General features: G+C 39.7%; 2 protein-coding genes across 3 annotated transcripts in view; one reads left to right on the forward strand and one right to left on the reverse strand.

The window, feature by feature from the left end:
* Positions 1-14,636, reverse strand: part of HS2ST1 (heparan sulfate 2-O-sulfotransferase 1) — a 173,764-nt gene extending 159,128 nt beyond the window's left edge. Inside the window, exon 1 of one of the 2 annotated variants that reach the window (XM_038541464.1) lies at positions 14,202-14,636. In XM_038541464.1, coding sequence (XP_038397392.1) covers positions 14,202-14,325 — 124 coding nt within the window. In that variant the 5' untranslated portion in view covers positions 14,326-14,636. The remainder of the gene's footprint in view (positions 1-14,201) is intronic. The other variant, XM_038541465.1, reaches the window with a different exon arrangement.
* Positions 14,637-15,025: 389 nt separating this feature from the next.
* The window catches only part of SELENOF (selenoprotein F), a 41,650-nt gene continuing 38,017 nt past the window's right edge, over positions 15,026-18,658 (forward strand). Inside the window, 2 exon segments of the mRNA NM_001114760.2 lie at positions 15,026-15,336; positions 15,338-15,386. Of these exon segments, the coding sequence (NP_001108232.1) occupies positions 15,311-15,336; positions 15,338-15,386 (75 nt within the window). The 5' untranslated portion in view covers positions 15,026-15,310.

An 18,658-nucleotide genomic window follows, 5' to 3' on the forward strand; every position in this document is an offset into this window, starting at 1 on the left:
AATTATATAGATCTGTTACACTCATACATATACACACACACACACACACACACACACACACATACAACCAAAGGCAAAAACTCTAAAGGATGAATAATTTTGTCAAAATCAAAATCTATGGCATACATAAAAACACCATGAGCCAACCTGAAAAGCCAACTACTATATAGGGAAAATTGTGAAGTTAATAGCCTTAATACCAAAAAAAAAAAAAAAAAAAAAAAAAGGCACATTCATAGTGTGGGGAGGGAAAGAGTAAAAGATGGATTTTTCTGATGAATTTGGGAGATGGAACTGGGCATGCTTTGTTCAGTGTCACATAAATTCTTTTTCATTTAGAGCCAGTCTTTATCTGCAGATACATACAGTTTTTGCTATTCTATGTTGTAGACCTAAAGGAAAACATATGTTCTGACCTGCAGTTGTCTAGTGTAGGAAATGGTTGGAAAAATCATCAGAGATGAAGAGTAATTGGGAAGACCATAGTGGTGACACATCTAAGCCAAACTTTCTTTTTTTTTTTTTTTTTTTAATTTTTATTTATTTATGATAGTCACAGAGAGAGAGAGGCAGAGACACAGGCAGAGGGAGAAGCAGGCTCCATGCACCGAGAGCCCGACGTGGGACTCGATCCCGGGTCTCCAGGATCGCGCCCTGGGCCAAAGGCAGGCGCCAAACCGCTGCGCCACCCAGGGATCCCTAAGCCAAACTTTCCAATCCAGCTTTATCCAACCAAAATTCTGATCTACACCTGAATTCCCTTATGTATTTGCTCAACTGGTACAGAATTTCAATGGATGGGGAGGGATTAATTATCTGTTCCACAGACCTAAGCAGTTATCTCCAACATTAACCAACTTTTATAGCTTCATCTAATGTTTCACAAATGAAGTATTCACAATTAAAAGGGCTGAGTAAGTAAAGAGACAAAAATATATAGATGGAAAGATGTACAATTTGCTTTAAAGAGAAAAAGAACAGTCCTTTTGTATATCAGAGAGTACTCTCCTTCTTGGGCTTTGAGTATCATGAGGCATCAGAAGGATGGAATCACTGTGGATTTATACTATAAAACTAATAAAGTTAAAACTTTCAGTTCATATTTGGCATGGTCCCCCTTCCAAAAGTCGTAGACATGATTTTCTATTCATATTTTGTACTTTTTTTAAAAAAGGACCCCTGAAATTATAAAAGTTAGAGACCTCACAAAACCTTGATCAGCTCTGAATGAAACCACACGGCAAAGGAGAATAAAATTAAATATATTCTAGATTGGGATTTCAAATTTCAATCCAACTAAGGAGAATCTGAAACTTATATGTTATTATATTTAGAATATTACAGCTAAGTGAAACAAAATCAATACAAATGATTATTTTATAGTTTACCATAATGAAAGGCTGAAATCCTATTAAAAAACTATTTCCTCGGGGATCCCTGGGTGGCGCAGCGGTTTAGCGCCTGCCTTTGGCTCAGGGCGCGATCCTGGAGACCCGGGATCGAATCCCACGTCGGGCTCCCGGTGCATGGAGCCTGCTTCTCCCTCTGCTTGTGTCTCTGCCTCTCTCTCTCTCTCTCTCTCTCTGTGTGACTATCATAAATAAATAAAAATTAAAAAAAAAAAAAAAACTATTTCCTCTCCTCAAAAAGGGAGCTTATTATTCCACAGTTATGTTAGCTATTGTGACAACCTAGGAATATGTTTATGATCTGATGTTAAATGAAAAGATAAGGGACACCTGGGTGGCTCAGCAGTGGATCATCTGCCTTTGGTTCAGTTGGCGATCTCAGGGCCCTGGGATCAAGACCTAGTGGGGAGCCTACTTCTCCCTCTGCCTATGTCTCTGCCTCTCTCTCTATCTCTCATGAATAAATATTTTTTTAAAATTAAAACAATATTATAATGACTTTTATGTAAGAAACCTACATGAAAGAAACTTGCATAGAATAGGCTTGTTAGTACACGAAATAAGGATTATCTTTCCTTCCCCCTTTTCCAAATAATCTATAATTATTTTATAATTTAAAAATTTAAATCATAATTTTAAGCTTTGCCTATAAAGAAATAAAAATGACCTTGTATAGTTTTATTAAAAAAAAAAAAAAAAAGATTTGAGAGGGAGCATGAGTGAGGGACACAAGCCCAGGTAGAGAGTCAGAGGGAGAGGGAGAAGCAGTCTCCCCACTGAGCAGGAAGCCCAATGTGGGCTCAATCCCAGGACCCTGGATCATGACATGAGCTGAAGGCAGACACTTAACCGACTGAGCCACCCAGGTCCCACAACCTTCTGTAGTTTTAAAACTTCTAAAACCAATTCCATACAATTCCAAAATATTTTTTGCAAGTATTTTATTTTTATTGTATAATTTTCTCAAGGTGACAACTTTGAAAAAGAGTCTTATTTTGTGCCGTATTATTTTAAAGGCATACTGTAAATGCATTAGTTTCTTCAGAACTGCGCTCAGAAGCTTTTAAGGAAGCCAGGTCACCATACTAACTTAACCTAGATTGTTGCACTTTTCCTCTCTTCTGCCTCCTTCCTTGAAAAGAGCTCCCACTTCTTATGTCTGACGGTGCATATGCTTTTAGTAGCCATCTTCCTTATCTATTATAAATACTATTCTAATATAGAAAAAAGACTTGCTATTATGTATTACTATTTATTAAATCAGTAATTTTAATTTTATAAGTCATACATTAACATATTTGATCATGACCCTGGCCTAAAACAAAACATTATACGACTTCTGTGCATCACTTTATTTATTCAGGAATATTTCCATCCCCAGGAAAGATAATTAGGTTGCTACTGCTTGGACTATAAAATGAATCAGTATATCACATCAGTTATGTGATACTGTATGTACTATGAACAACCAGAGAAATGGTTAAAAAAAAAATTAAAATTAAAAATAATGGCAACAGCTCTCCTCAAAACGATCTTTAACTTAAGCTTTGGCAATTTCTTTTTAGCCTTTAATGTTAATCCAACAATACTTACTTTAAATCATATTTGAAACCTGTAGCTTAGAAATGTCAACCCAGCCCAATTCTTCTTAGCTATCATGGCTATGCGAAGAAGTTATAAACTATCAGATTTTCTTAAATTAAAAACCAAATAGATTACTTACATACTATTATTTTTTTCTAAATTATCAACAATGTGGTCTTAAATTCTCTGTCAAAATTCAGTTAATAATAAATATATAAGGTTCTACCTTAACAGGTTTTACAGTGAGAACCACTGTAAATCACAGAGCCTGTAATATCATAGCAAGAACAGGCACAAGGCATTTATGCTACAATATCATATAACCTCAATCCTTATAATTAAATGCCTGATTTTCCCAAACTGTCTTTTGTTATTACTAAGTTAATAAGACCTTTCCACTTCACTCTTATTGTGTAACCAAATGCAAATATGGAATGTTTCCTTGACTCCTTAAATAAAAGGTAGCAATGATGCTATTACTCCAAAATTTACCTCTGAGGCTGAAGTGTTTTATTTAATTGTAGTTGAGTGTTGAAAAATTTCTGATGCTGTGTCTATTATTTAGGAGTCTCATAATCTCAGCATTAAATCTATAAATACAATTTATTCTATAGTCAAATAAAAAAGTAAGAAAAGTTCAAATTCATCAATTAAAATAAAGGATACAGAACACATTTTTCCCCCTGTATTTGAGAATATGACAATGAATCACTGTGGGGAAAACTGACAATAAAGGAACTAGCACATAAAACTTTTCCATAGTGGAGAAATAGGCTTGGGCTCCTTTTTCCTACACTAATTTGAGTATCAACACTTTTGAAAAAATTATTTAGAACCTAAGGAGTATTACACACACACACACACACACACAGGAATTTCCTTGTCACAATTCAATTTAACATGCATTTTATAAAAATCTATCCTAAACTTCCAAGTTGGCAAAGATTAGTAGGAAAGAGTGAAGGAACTTCATTCACCTTAAAGAGCCAGGACTTTTCTGTAATTTTCATCAAAGTAAAAAGATGTCTATCTTTAGGAGCAAATAATAATAATACTGTCAGTGATTTTTATTCCTTCCTAAGTGAGGAAAGAAATAGTTAACCCGAATGCCAAATCTTTAACTCATGTAACATCATTATTTATCTAAACGCTATCAGACAAGTTGTAATCCTAAGAGATAAAGCACTGGACAAAGCCTACAGCAGCAAAAAAAGAAAGTAAACTCAGAACTACAAAAAGACAACTACAAAAAAAAAAAAAAAGAACTACAAAAAGACAACAGCAACAAAAAGAAGGTAAATATATTATTATCACTATTAATAACTTATAGTTGTAGTTTTTTTTATAGTTTACAAACATTTTCACATTCACTACACCATTTGAGGATCATTTTATCTTCCCACTGAGGATGGCAGAAATAAGCAACATTTATACTAAATGAAGTTATACATATAAAACACTAAAAATATGTCTAGGTTACAGTAAGTATTCAACAACTGTTAGTTATTATTATATTATAATAAAGGTTCATGGGTCATGATGGCTTGCCATTGGTGGGAAAAGCAGAAAACCACTGAAAAAACATGGGCCCAATGGTAAAGAAGGAAGAGATTCAAATCAAGTAAAAAAAAAAAAAAAAAAAACAAAGGGAAGTCAGAGCAGTCATGAGGAGGACTAGTTGTAGCTAGTCACAGGCTTAATTAGTCAGAGTTCTAACCTAGGACAAAATAAAAAGGGTGCAAAATGACATTTCATCAATCAGACATCCGTGGACAGGTTTATCCCAAATCAGAGAGAGGCTATCACTAACAATTCCCAGGTTTAAAAGCAAAAGTCACACATACCCCTAATTTTCCTTGCGGAGAAATCTACTATGAAACACAAATTTCATTAGAAGTATGTTTGCTTCTTTTGTTTTAATCTTCAAAACATGAAGGGAAGATAAGAAATTTATGTTCTAGGGATCCCTGGGTAGCACAGCGGTTTAGTGCCTGCCTTTGGCCCAGGGCGCGATCCTGGAGACCCGGGATCGAATCCCACATCAGGCTCCCGGTGCATGGAGCCTGCTTCTCCCTCTGCCTGTGTCTCTGCCTCTCCCTCTGCCTGTGTCTCTGCCTCTCTCTCTCTCTCTCTCTGTCTCTGTGACTATCATAAATAAATAAATAAAAAATAAATTAAAAAAATTAAAAAAAAAAGAAATTTATGTTCTAGAGGACAATGGTGAATGGTTTTTATTCCATCCTATTTAACAAAATGAAGAAGCTGTTCACTTAAATATACCTTAAGATCATGTTAAGCCAGTTTTTCTAATTAGTTCTTCTACGAAGGAAAAAATTTAGCTACGCTGGCTTTCTGCCACAGGTGTATAACACACGGAACATGGCAACACTTTATTGGAGATGGCTGTATTTTATTAAAAAATACTATGGTGTAATTAAAAATACTGGTAATTAGAGGCAGCTTCCTAAAATCTAAACACAAAATAATCACAAACTTCTCAGTTGTATTTGACCAACAATCTTCATGTCAAAATCAACTGTTGAACTAGTTTTAGTATAATATGAACAAAGCTAAAACAATTAAATGCAAGGCTGGAGGAGGATTTTATCAATTTTAATTCAACAATTCATTTTACTCAAAGCTCCAACATTCCTCCCTATATTCGAAATATTAGATTTATCAATGACTACTTAAGACATTGTCTTTTTACATTACACCTTAGAAATTGGAAAAACCACAGATAGCCCTACTCACTAAGCTCCTTTCAGGTGAACAAAAAGAAGGGCTGAGTTTACAACTCTCTTTACTGAAGACGAGATAAAAATTCATTTTTGCAGTAGGACTTCAGTTATGATGTTTACACTGTGCAGCTAAAACTTAATTCATATTTTTTAAGTTACTATTAACCAAAATAACATACACTGTATCAAAAATATTAACTAACATAATATGCATATTAAAACATGAAGAAAATTACAGCAAGGCCCATTTTAGTTACTTAAAACCTAGTGAAAATCTTAAAAGCAGTCAAAAGAAAAAGGACATTATGTACAGCTTAACAAAGATAATAATGATGCAGCCTCATAAGAAACAATGTGAGCCAAAAGACAATGGAGCAACATTTGTAAAGCACCGAAAGAAAAAAAAAATATCAACCTAAAATTATATACCCAGCAAAAATATCTAAGGCAACTAGGGACTTTTTCAGACATACAAAAGTGAAAAGAATTCATCACCAACTAATTTTAGTCCCCTTGCAATTTTATTTGTTTCAGACAAAGAGAGAACAAATAGTGGGGAGGCACAGGGGAACAGGGAGAAGCAGACTCCCCACTGAGCTGGGAGCCCAAAGCAGGGCTCTATCCCAAGACCCTGGGATCACAACCTGAGCCCAAAGCAGGTTCTTAAGTGACTGAGCCACCCAGGCACCCCAGCATGATTAATTTTAAAGGAAATTCTTCAGGATTAAGGGAAAATAGTACCAGATGAAACATGCATCTACACAAAGGAATGAAGAGCACTGGGAATGGAAAATGGATGAGTAAATAAAAAACAGGAATTTTTAATCTCTTTAAAAGAGAGCTATTTAAAATAACTATTATGGAACCTATATGTTAAACTAAAATATATAATAACAGTAGCAAAAGCCAAGAGACAGGAAATGGAAGTATAATTAAGGTTCTTACATATGACATACTATAATGTATGCCATAAACCCTAAAGCAACCACTAAAAAAAAAAAAAAAAAAAAATCACACGGAAGTGCACTGCTTATAAATTAACAAATGAGATAAAATGGAATAGCAAAGTACTCAATTAAATCCTAAAGAAGCCAAAAAAAGAGAATGGGGGAAACAAGGAATGGATGGAGCAAATGCAAAACAATTAAGAACTCACACATTTAAGCCCAACCACATCAATAATTACATTAACAGTAAATGCTCTAAACACCACCATTTATAAGGAGGATTTTGAAATTGGATGCAAGCCCCAACTACATGCTGCCTATACAAAATTCACTTTAAATAAAAAGATACAAACAATGTAATATCAAAATATGGAAAAAGATCTATCATGCTGACACTAATCAAAAGAAAACCAAAGTGGCTAATCAGATCAAGTAGGTTTCAAAGCAAAGAACATTACCAAGGATAAAAGGGGTCATCTCATAAAGAAAAAGGAGTTAATTAGTCAAGAAGACGTGACATTCCTACACATTTATGCACCTAATCATAGTACTTCAAAATACATGGAGCAAAAAATAACAGAGCTTCAAGCAAAAACAGACAAAGCCACAATTATTATCAGAGACTTCAAAACCCCTCTGTCTATAATTGATGCAAGAAGAAAGCAGAAAGATGATCAAGGATATAGAAGTACAACTTTACCAACCAATTAGACCTAATTGACATGTACTGCATATTCCACACTATAACAATATACATTGAAAAATAGTCACACAGTACACTTACTGAGACAGTTTATATGCTGAAGCATAAAACAAATCTAAATAAATTTTAGGATTTATGCAAAGGGCTTCAAAAAATTCAAATGTATGCTGCCCCCTTCTATAATACACAGTTGTAACTGGTAAGAAATTGCCAACTAAAAACCCCATTTCCCAACCCCACACTCCTTCCATATAGATAGTGAATAGTCCTCACCAATAAACTGAAGATAAGAGAGACCGAAAAGTTTAGAAAAGGGGACCTCCTCACCCTTTTCTTGCCCCTTCTCAGGGCTGACAGCAGAGAACTCCAAAGCCTGAATGATAGAACTAGATGACAGGAGTACCCAAGACCCTAATCAATCACCCATGTAGAGGAAAACTATCCACCAAAATAATCACCTAATATGTGAACAGGAAAAAAAAAAAGTTATTTACCATGTTCAGCCAATAAAACTGTGGGCTTTGTTTTAAAAGCAGCTAGTATCACTCTAATTCAGGAGTGATAACCTCTCAAGAGGTTTTTGGGTTTTTTTTAAAGATTTTATTCATTTATTCATGAGAGACACACACACAGAGAGAGAGAGAGAGAGAGAGAGGCAGAGACACAGGCAGAGGGAGAAGCAGGCTCCATGCAGGGAGCCCAACGCGCGGGACTCGACCCTGGGTCTCCAGGATCACACCCTGAGCCGAAGGCAGTGCCAAACCGCTGAGCCACCCGGGCTGCCCTCAACAGTTTTATACAGAGGGACGCGATGTGATTTGATTTACATCTTAAAAGGATCACTCTAGCTGTTATATTAAGAATAGTCTGTAAAGGGGATCCCTGGGTGGCTCTGCGGTTTGGCACCTGCCTTCGGCCCAGGGAGTGATCCTGGAGTCCCAGGATCGAGTCCCAAGTCAGGCTCCCTGTGTGGAGCCTGCTTTTTCCTCTGCCTGTGTCTCTGTTTCTCTCTCTCTGTCTCTCTCATGAATAAATTAAAAAAAAAAAAGAAGAATAGTCTGTAGAAAGTCAAGAATGGAAGCAGACAGACTAGTTAAGACATGGCAGTAATCCAGGGAAAAGATGATGGTATCTTGAATTACGGTGAAAACAGTGCAAAGGCAGAATAGTAGTCATATTCTAGAAATATTTGAAGGTAAAGCTAACAAGATTTTTCTGACAGATTAGATGCAGAGTGTGAAAAAAGAAAAGTCAAGTAAAACCCTGGCAACTGAAAGGATAGAGCTGCCATCAACTGAGATAGGGAACGTCAAAGATAAAAGGGATTCAGGTTGGACGAGGCAGTGGACAGAGATATCAGAAAATCCATTTTGGACACTTTGAGCTTGAGATGTCTCTTAATTACTCAAAGACAAAACTCAAGTGGTTAGCCAAATTCCTAGGAAATAAACTTGAATTAGAAATATATATTTGGGGATCCCTGTGTGGCGCAGTGGTTTGGCGCCTGCCTTTGGCCCAGGGCGTGATCCTGGAGACCCAGGATCGAATCCCACATCAGGCTCCCGGTGCATGGGGCCTGCTTCTCCCTCTGCCTATGTCTCTGCCTCTCTCTCTCTCTCTCTCTCTCTGTGACTATCATAAAAAAAAAAAAAAAAAAGAAATATATATTTGGAAGTTGTCAGCATATAAATCACCAACTGAGGGAGAATAAATAGGGAAGAGTTCCAAGAACTGAGCCCTGGGCTATTCTTATGCTAAGAGGTTGAGGAGAAAAGGAGACTCTAACACAAGATTCAGAGAAGTAACCACCAATGAGGTGGGAAGAAAACCAAGAGTATAGTATCTTAGAAGAAAATCTATGAAAAAAAGAAAAAGTGACCAATTGTGTTAAATTTTGCGGATAGGTCAAACCAAACGAAGACCAAAAATTGACCACAGGATTTAGGGAAATTACCGGTGAGTTTGACAATTAGAGTCAGTGAGACTAAGCAAGTTTTTAGTTTTATTGCAAAGGGAATACAAAATTTGTACAAAGGTTGGTTGAGAAAAGGGTAGTCAAGAAAGTATTGATGGGGATGCCTGGGTGGCTCAGCGGTTGAGCATCTCGGGGCCCTGGGATCAAGTCCCGCATTGGGCTCCCCACAGGGAGCCTGCCTCTCCTTTTGCCTATGTCTCTGCCTCTCTCTGTCTCTCATGAATAAATAAATCTTTTTAAAAATGTATTGTTTTGGTTTTGGGATAGAGGAAATAATAGCATGTTCATATGCTAGTGAGAATACTCAAGCAGAAAGAGAAGTGATGATTATAGAAGAATGAAGGAAAACTTCTGGAATCCTGCCTTGTAGGTTAGAAAACTCGTTCAGGTGCACAAGTGGCCCAACAGGCAGTTCATCTATGGTTAAGAGGCAGAGTGCATAAACACAGTTACTAGTAGGTGGGTAGATAATTGTAAATAATCAAGCTATAGTGAACAATGGCTGTAAAATCCAGATATCTATAAGAACATCCTTCAGAAGTGGTCTTCTGGAGAGCAGTGTTTGAATATTCATTATTTCAATTCCACCAGGTGCCAAAAAGCTATTAGAAGTCTTAATAGAGTGGTAGACAGACATCCTGGGATTACCTTAATTGAGATCAATTGTTTCCAGTGACTACTTCATAGCACTAGATATCCTATCCAGGACTCAAAAGTGAAGCACTAATTAGCAATTCTAGAATGACTGCATTCTAATTAATCCAAGGTCTTCTAAGCAGTAGATCCTGTGAAAATTTCCAACAATTTCAAAAGTAGAAAAATCCAGCATTCTTGGCAACATCACAGATATTGTTACATGATTTCAGGTACTTTAAATACTACCAAATTCCAAAGAGCAGTCTCAACCTTTTTCCTGGAGTTAGTTCACTAGTTTAGGAGGATTTTAAGAGTAAAAAGAGTAACACAATTTTCACCAGTAAAGAGGAATACATAATCCATTCAGAGTAATTGTCCTCATTTAAAAGATTATGTCCTAAGGTTCACAAACTCACATAGTGGTGTTAAAGCATTTGAACAACAGATATTATTTTAAATGTTTAGATCTTATTGAAAATAAAATCATCGGGATGCCTGGGTGGCTCAGCGGTTGAGCATCTGCCTTTGGCTCAGGGTGTGATCCTGGGGTCCAGGATTGAGTCCCACATGGGGCTCCTTGTGGGGAGCCTGCTTCTCCCTCTTCCTATGTCTCTACCTCCCTCATAAATAAATTAAATAAAACAAAGAAAGAAAAGAAAAGAAAATCATCAAGCATATAATTCTGACACTGATATAACAAATTCATTGCACTATTTTCAACAGTCAGCATTAGCAACAGGTATCTCTTGAGATTCAGAAAAAAACTTTGTAAAAGCAACAAATTTGGATATGCCATTCTAACAGCTAAGTAGTAAGCTAAGTAACAGTTTTCATTGGCTCCATGTTATCTCCCATATCTCATTAGAAAAATTAAGTATACATTTTAATAAAGTTTTTCAACATAACACCCCAGAGAACTTTTTACATAACTAATGTGTTTGTATCCTGAATGTAACTCACAACTTGCATGTTATAACATGCTAATATTAAAAACAAAGAAATAAAAAATGTGCTTCATTAAATACGAACCATCTACTGCAAGTCAGTGTTTCCTACCATTAAGGGGATCACATATGCCTTTGCAAATCTGATGAAACCTATACATATAATTTCAGAGAATTCATGGATGCCTTGAAGCCTATCATAGGTCTTGAGAGTTTAAGGAATCTGTAACTAGTAGAAAAAATGGAGTCCAAAATCAATCCAAAAACATAGGAAATTTTAATATATGAAAAAAAGGAATTGTAATATATGAAAAAAAGAACTGTAACATACAGAGGAAAACAGATGATTCGTTAATATATTATTTGCCATAAGTTGCTATTCATTTAAGAAATAATCTCTATAAATGTATAAATGCTTTAATGAACTAAATGTAAAAAATAAAAATTATAAGATACTATAACAAAATATAGAGAATGTACATAATCTTGGTTGGGAAAAAAATCTTCCCAAGTAACAAAAGAAATCTACTTCCCTAAAATGATAGATTTGTGTAAACTTTATAACTTTTGCATAAGCCTGCAAAAACCCTTACACTTAGAGAAAACAACTCCAGACTTTTATGCTACAACAGAAATAAACTATTTCAGTCATTTCATTGTGTAATATTATTATGTTCATTATTTAGATATAAACAAGGAGCAGACATTACACTAAACCAATTTCTTTGTGTCAGAAATTAGATTTTCCCAGAATTATATTCATTCTTAGCAATAAATGCAATTAAACATTGATATTACTATTTAAAAATTCTATTCAAACTGCTAAATCTTGGTCTAATGTCAATATAAAGTCCCAAGCAGCCTGGTATAATTAAAGAAGCACTTGATTTGGAATCACACGTACCTGGGTTCCAATCCTGACTTTAGCACTTTTAGCTATGTGGTCAAATGTATAACCTATAAGCCTATTTCTGCATCTGTAAAGACAGCTTTCTATGGTGTTCTTGGAAGATTACATAAGAATATCACATATGGAAGTGCCTGGTATAGAGGCTATGGTCAAACTATGCCTTCTGCTTTCCTTCCCTAAGGAAGATTATTAACTGGTAATAACTCTTTTAGTACTGCTTTTTGTAAGGCTTTTCTTTTTAAAAAATCAAGACTGCTGATACAAAGTTACACATTTTACTTGCCATGTTTTTGCAGCTCCAGAGCATTGATATTTCCTGCAAGCGTTTTGTATTTGAGCTCTTCTTGGCTCATTTTTGAGTATTTGGTTTGATCTGTACTTCCTATTTATGATGAAATTTAAAGGTTTCTTGTAAACAATCATGAAAAAAAAAAAAAAACAGACCTTCTACCTGTGGCTTTCTACACGTTAAGATAATCCTCTCTTTAAAAATCAATTAGGTTGTGTCTATGGAAACCACTTTCAAGTGTTATGAAAAAAATCTGAGGCAAAAAAAAGAAAAAATTGAAGTTATCCTAACCACTGCAATGTGTTCAAATCTTAATTTTAACATAACTTTCAAATTTCTCTAAGATGAGTCATTTTTTTCTGTAAAGTTGGATCATTAATGAGGCCAGAATATGGCCCTGAATGCTAAGTGGATCCAAACAAAAAGGAAACGTGTTTTGGTCAATTGTCAATGTTGAAGGTGATTAATTTTTCCATCACACAAGACACATTAATAAAATCACGGTAAATAAACTTAGTATCTCTTCAAAATTGTACAGGTAAGTTTTACCCTAGCGTTGAGGACTGGAATTATCCTCAGCTCCTCCTTCAATTTTAGTTGCACTTCGATTAGATTTGATAGATGGCTCTTTAAAACGTTTCCACGCTTTTTCCAAAGTCTGCCAAAACTACAAATAGGCAGCTGTATTTCTAACGTTACAACTATTTACTAATACTTTTCCCTTCACGTTAATTATCATCCACAGCAGCTTCTGGCTGTCACTTGGTCTAAATGATTTTGCTGCTGGTATTTTAAGTGCTTGCTTCTCAAAAAGTATTTCAAAGGCTGCTGAGGTGAACGTATACACATAAAATCACTTCGCATTACTTCTCCATATTCAAACTACCGCCTCTTGAGCCGACTTTTAAATGCCACGTACATTTTTAAATCAAAGTGTATCGCAAACATTCTTTTAACACCTCCTCCCCATCCCAAACGCCTCCCAAATGCCAAAGTCCCCTCTTGATTGGATGGGACCTATTACCGGTGCGTTCTGCTGGTCGTTCACAACTTCATACCCCAACGTTATACACTTCAGACCCCTCCGCTCATTAAAGTAAGCACTGTTAACTCCTTAGTTACTTAAGCATATGCTGTATTAACTGTGTAATTTTACTCTTCCTTTCACAAATTTGTCTTTTTTTTTTTTTTTTTTTTTTTTTTTTTTTTTTACAAATCTAAGTCTTAACTGCAATTCCCCTTCAGCGTTCCCTCCTCCTATAAGCTCACTACATCATTCCTGGGGGCCACGTACATACATATTCCTATTCTTAAACCTGAATATTAATGAAATTTAGCTTCCCCCCGCCCCGCAAAAAAAAAAAAAAAAAAAAGATTTTTTTTAAAGTAGTTAAATGCCAGGATGCCTCCTTTCAGGATCACGCTGAAGCTTTGTATTTGCTTTCCTGTCCTACCTTGGCAGCCCAGTTCTCCCGTCGGTTGTGTGGTCCCTTGCTGCCCCCAGCACAAGAGTGCAACTCACTACAGTGTATTTCTTTCACTCCCCATCATTCCCAGTATCTCCCTCCATTTCCGAGCATCCATCCCTTGGTGAACCTGTCCGTCCCCCGCAAGGACCTGTATCCAGAGGTGCCCACATCCCAAATCAGAATACCCCTGGACTGACACTGCTCGGGCGGCTTTCAGCAGACTCCAGGAAACACCCGAGGCTGCGCGTTTCTGCCTCCAGCAGCAGTTCCCGCTCCCAGCGAGTTCGGCGTCCTCCTGCCGCCTCCCCCGGGGGAATGCCGACTTCTGATCCCCCTTCGGCACGGGAAAGCCCACCTTGGCGACCTCGCGAGCCCAGCACGCCGCTCCAGCTCGACTCACACCGTCCCCAGAGCTTGTGTTTTCGATGCCCCCAGCCCCAGCTCTCTCTGCAAGCCCTTTCACCCTCTTGCCCCCACCCCCCCGAGCCAGATCGCAGGTTTAGACGCAAAAAGCCTCACTTGCTCCGGTTGCAATGCCTCCCTGTGGCCCGGCCTCTTGCACACCACTCACCCCGGAGGGGCTCTGCTGCTTACCCAGCTTCGATCGGGACTCCTCCAGGTTCTGGATTTGGTTCTCCAAGAAGAGCATCGCCACTGCGAAGGCCACCACCGCCAGCAGCTGCAACTTGGGCGGCATCATAATCCTAAGGAGCCCCATGAAACCCGCTGCTCGGGATCAAGACATACCGCGGGGGGCGGGGAGCGGGGCCCCGGAGGCGAGGCGGACGCCGCGGGGGAGCCCACCGAGCCGGGAGAGAACGGCGAGGAGAGCGCGACAGCCAGAGAAGCACCGCAGCGACCCCCCTTCTCGCCTCCCCGGTCCCCCGCCCCCAGGCGCCAGCACCGACGCCGCCGGTGCCCGCTTCTCCCGGACCGACTCGGCGGCCGCCCCCTCCAGAAGCCCGCGCAGCAAACAGCGCGAAGCGGCTGCCGGGCTCTCGCCTCTCCTACTGCCTCAGCCCCCGACCCCCGCGCCCGCCCGCCCGCCCGCCTGCCTGCCCGCCCGCCTCCTTCTCTTCCTTCCTTCCCTCCCTCCTTCGCTCGCGGCCGCGCGCTCCTCCGCCAGCGCTGCGGCTGCGGCTGCGCCGCCCTCGGCTCCGCCCCCTTGCCCATCCCCCTCCGCCTCCACGCGCACGCATCCACGTACGCTGCTCGGCAACCAGAGGCCCCGCCCCCTGCTCCCGTCCCGTGGCGCCTATTGGCCCGAAGAACCCCGGGAGCCTCCGCTCGTGGTTCGTGTTCCGGTTGGTTTCCTTTGCCAGGGGTGTCAACCAAATCGGCCTGCGATTGGGTAACCCTGGAGAAGGAGGCCGGCCGAAACCGGCGAAGGCGGGGTTTCCTGGCGGCAGGACGAAACGTCGTGAATGAAAAGAAGGAGCTCGGAGCGGCTCGGACTTGGGGGCTTTAGCAGAATGCCTGATAGGGGTTTTCGAAAGGACCCGGCGACTTTATATTCATCTCAAATATAAAGATGTGTGACGGCCTTTTAAGCTTCCATTTACCCTTAGGTAACGGCCGTCTCCGCGGAGTAGGGGATTTGATGGCAACGGCCCTTGGCAGCCAGCTTCGGATCAGGCTCCGGAGTGGACGCCCCTAGCGGAGGGGTCCTCCGGGCAGCCGCAGGCCGACGGCCGAGCGTAGCGATGGCGCCTGGACCCGGCGGGCGGCTCCGGACCGGCGCTGCGGCTGCGGCTGCTGCTGGCTGCGGTCCTTCAAGCGGTGAGTGGCCATCACCTCCGCGGCGGCCCGGAGCGAGGGAGGACTGTTGCGCCGGGGAAGACGAGACATTCAGTCCTGAGTTGGTAGCCACGCTTGGGGAGAGTGCGAGGACTGGGCTTCCTTAGCGCCCGCTGCGCCCAGAAGGCGACGTGGCTTCGTTCCCGGGTTGATGCTTCCCTTCCCCTTCCCCTTCCCCTCCCTTCCCGACTTCTAGCGGCTTTCTCTTGACTTCAGAGTATCTTGAGTAGTACTTAACCTTCTTTTGAGTAGCGCTTCTCTTTTGCAGCGTTCCACCTAAAAACGTGTAAACCGCACAGCGGGGGGGGGGGGGGGGCAATAAATCCCGGAAAGGAATGAAGATGGTTTTCCGACGGGCAGAGGACAAGGGACTACCGTTGCTTGTGATAAGACTTACGAAATTTTAAAAGAACCCCCACCCCCCCACCACCACCACCAAATCTTTGGTCCAGGCTACACTTCCTGTTTCCTTTTTTCCTTTCAATGGTCAGTGGTCTCTAATTTCACCGCTAGCGTTTTCTCTCTGGTCTCTCTTATTCACGTGCTGCTGGATGCATTTCAGGGCCGTCTGCGGTTTTAGACCGTGTTGTTGCAGTAAAGGAGCCACTCGATACTAGAGCATCATTTATCTTTGAAAAAAAAAATTTTTTTAATGCTAGCCTTCATCTCGTTTAAAGTCGGGCACTGTTAACCAACGTTTCTATGTAGTTCTTTACTGACACAACAGATAACGCTCTTAATCTTTGAATGAGGAAGGGCTGATTTTTGTCTTATTTTTCTATTCACTCGTGCACAATTAATATTGGTTAATTCCTCCTGAGAAGGTTGCAATCCATGTTTTGCTACGTGAATGACTTGTTCTTGTCTAGGCACTGTGTAGGAGCTTTTACACATTTCATGAATCAGCTCAATTCTTCGAGTATTCTCTTTGCTGACCCTTCTGAAAAGTTCTTCTCCTAGGATTCCTGGTTTCATTAACTCGTGCGAAGTTTAAGGGAGTTAGGGCCTGTACCGAAGGCCTCTACAAACAGCCTCTGCTTTTCTTTCCTCGGAGAGTTTGAAGATCGTGCCTTTTTGTTTCTGCAACCCCTAAAAGGTGGATTTTTAACTTCTCTAGTATTACGGTATTCTGTTATTCAGGCATTTGGTGCCTTAGAAATTACTGGAAGACCCTTCTCTAAACTTTGTACTGGAGTTTTTTTGTTTTTGTGCATGTGGTTTTTTTTGTTGTTGTAGTTTTTTTTTTGTTTTTTTTTTGTTTTTTTTTTTTGTTTTTTGCCAATCTTAGGTAATTTGAGTTCACCACCTTGCAAAGATAAGGAATAACATTTTACATTGACTTTTCCTGATTTTTCTGTCTTTAATTATCAATGATGTGTAACCATCCCAAAATTTGGTGGCTTAAAATAAAATTTCTCATAATTTGTCAACAGTTCCTCTGTTGATCTCCTCTGGCTCATTATGGAGCTGTGTTGAGCTAGTAGGTCAGCTGAACTGAAAGGTCCAAGTTGGCTTCATTCTTTGCTGTCAGCAAGGGTGACGTGGTTCTCTTCCATGTGATCTCTCATCCTCCAGTAAGCCAACCCAACTTCTTTTCACGGCAGTCTCAGAGCAGCACTCCTAACGAGTAAAAGCTGCAATGGCATTATGACCATTAGGTAATCTACCACTGTGACCATCTACATAATGTAAGTCAGAGAGTTGGGTATTATCTTTGACTCTTTTTTTTTTTTTTTACATGTCTCATATCAGGCAGTTACAAAGTCTTGTCAATCTTTCCTTCCTAAATATCTCTCAGATCCTTGTCCTTAATGTTAATCCCCCATTCAAACCACCATTATTTCTCTCCTTAGCATTAATTGCCTCCTGGTTCACTCTTCTAATTATCAGAACCTAAATGGTTGGCTTTGTCAGCTTCCCAATTGCCCAAGCCAGTAAGTAGTCATTTTAAAAGTCATCTTCACTCTCTGAACCCAATTAACCATTAAACCCTTGAAAATCTCCAAGCCAGTTCACTTAATTCTGGATCCACCAGCAGTACCTAAAATTTTGCTTGCCCACAACAGCTTCCTTAAACCAGGTTCCATATTTCATTTTCTCCCTTTCTAATCCAATCTCTACAATGCATTGAAAGTTGTCTTTTTGAAACTTAAATCTATTATTATTAAAATTCTTCAGTGGTGGGACGCCTGGGGGGCTCAGCCTTGATTAAGCATCTGCCTCAGCCCAGGTCCTGATCCTGGAGTCCTGGGATCAAGCCTCACCACCCCACTCACCCTGCCCTCCTGGTTCCCTACTCAGGAGGGAGTCTGCTTCTCCCTCTCCCTCTGCTCTTGCTCTCACACTAGCTCTCTCAAATACATAAAATCTTAAAAAAAAAAAAAAAGTCTTCAGTGGTTCCCTGTTGCTTTTAAGGTGAAATCTGTTCTGAACCTTCCTTAACAAGGCCTGTTTCACCTGTTACTTACTTGTCTAGCCAGGCTTAATCCCCAGAACTTCTGCAAGAGCCAAAAAGGTAGAGGTGAAGAATTGGAGTCATTTGTTTTAGCATATCTGACATACATATTCTCCCTGTCAGGCCTAAAGTAAAGTGTTTAGGTAAAATGTAAAGTTTAATTTCATACCATTTCCCGATAGGCAGTCAGAAATACTCTCTTCCTTTGCATATTCTATCATCCTGTCTTACCCTCTGTTATACAGATCCACAATCTTAACAGCACCAGGCCTCTGCGTGTGTTTTTGTATCCCTCCACTCGCCCTGCTCCTGTGCCAAGAATGTAGCTTAAAGGGAGTGCAGAGACCTTTTTTTGGTATTTTTTAATATTGTGCCTCATATGTATTCAGTAAAAAAAACATCCCTCAGCAGTGTGAATGGCCTCCTAAGTAGTTGACTTGTGTTCCTTGCTATCAGAATCCTTAGGATGTCTATAGTTTGTGTAGATTGGTGATGAACCCCACTCACTCCCACAAATACAAAATGACTCCAAAAATCGAGTCCTGAACAGTTCACCTTTGTTGAACTAGTTTAACTTCCCCAAGGTTTATTTCTCTTTCTTCAGTAATGAGTAGTAGTGTTAACATAAGGCAATACCTTAAGAATGAAAAGGGAAGTGTGGGGGATTGTTGGAAAAATACTAAAGAGTTATAAAACTGCGTTTCACAGTGCGTCTGTGGGGGAGGGGAAAAGACCAGGTGGAACATGTTGTTGGCAGTGTTTTAAAAAAAAATCTTTGGAACCTGACATGAATAAAAAG

Source organism: Canis lupus, chromosome 6 (genome assembly GCF_011100685.1).
Source record: "Canis lupus familiaris isolate Mischka breed German Shepherd chromosome 6, alternate assembly UU_Cfam_GSD_1.0, whole genome shotgun sequence".
In the NCBI taxonomy this organism is placed as follows: domain Eukaryota; kingdom Metazoa; phylum Chordata; class Mammalia; order Carnivora; family Canidae; genus Canis; species Canis lupus.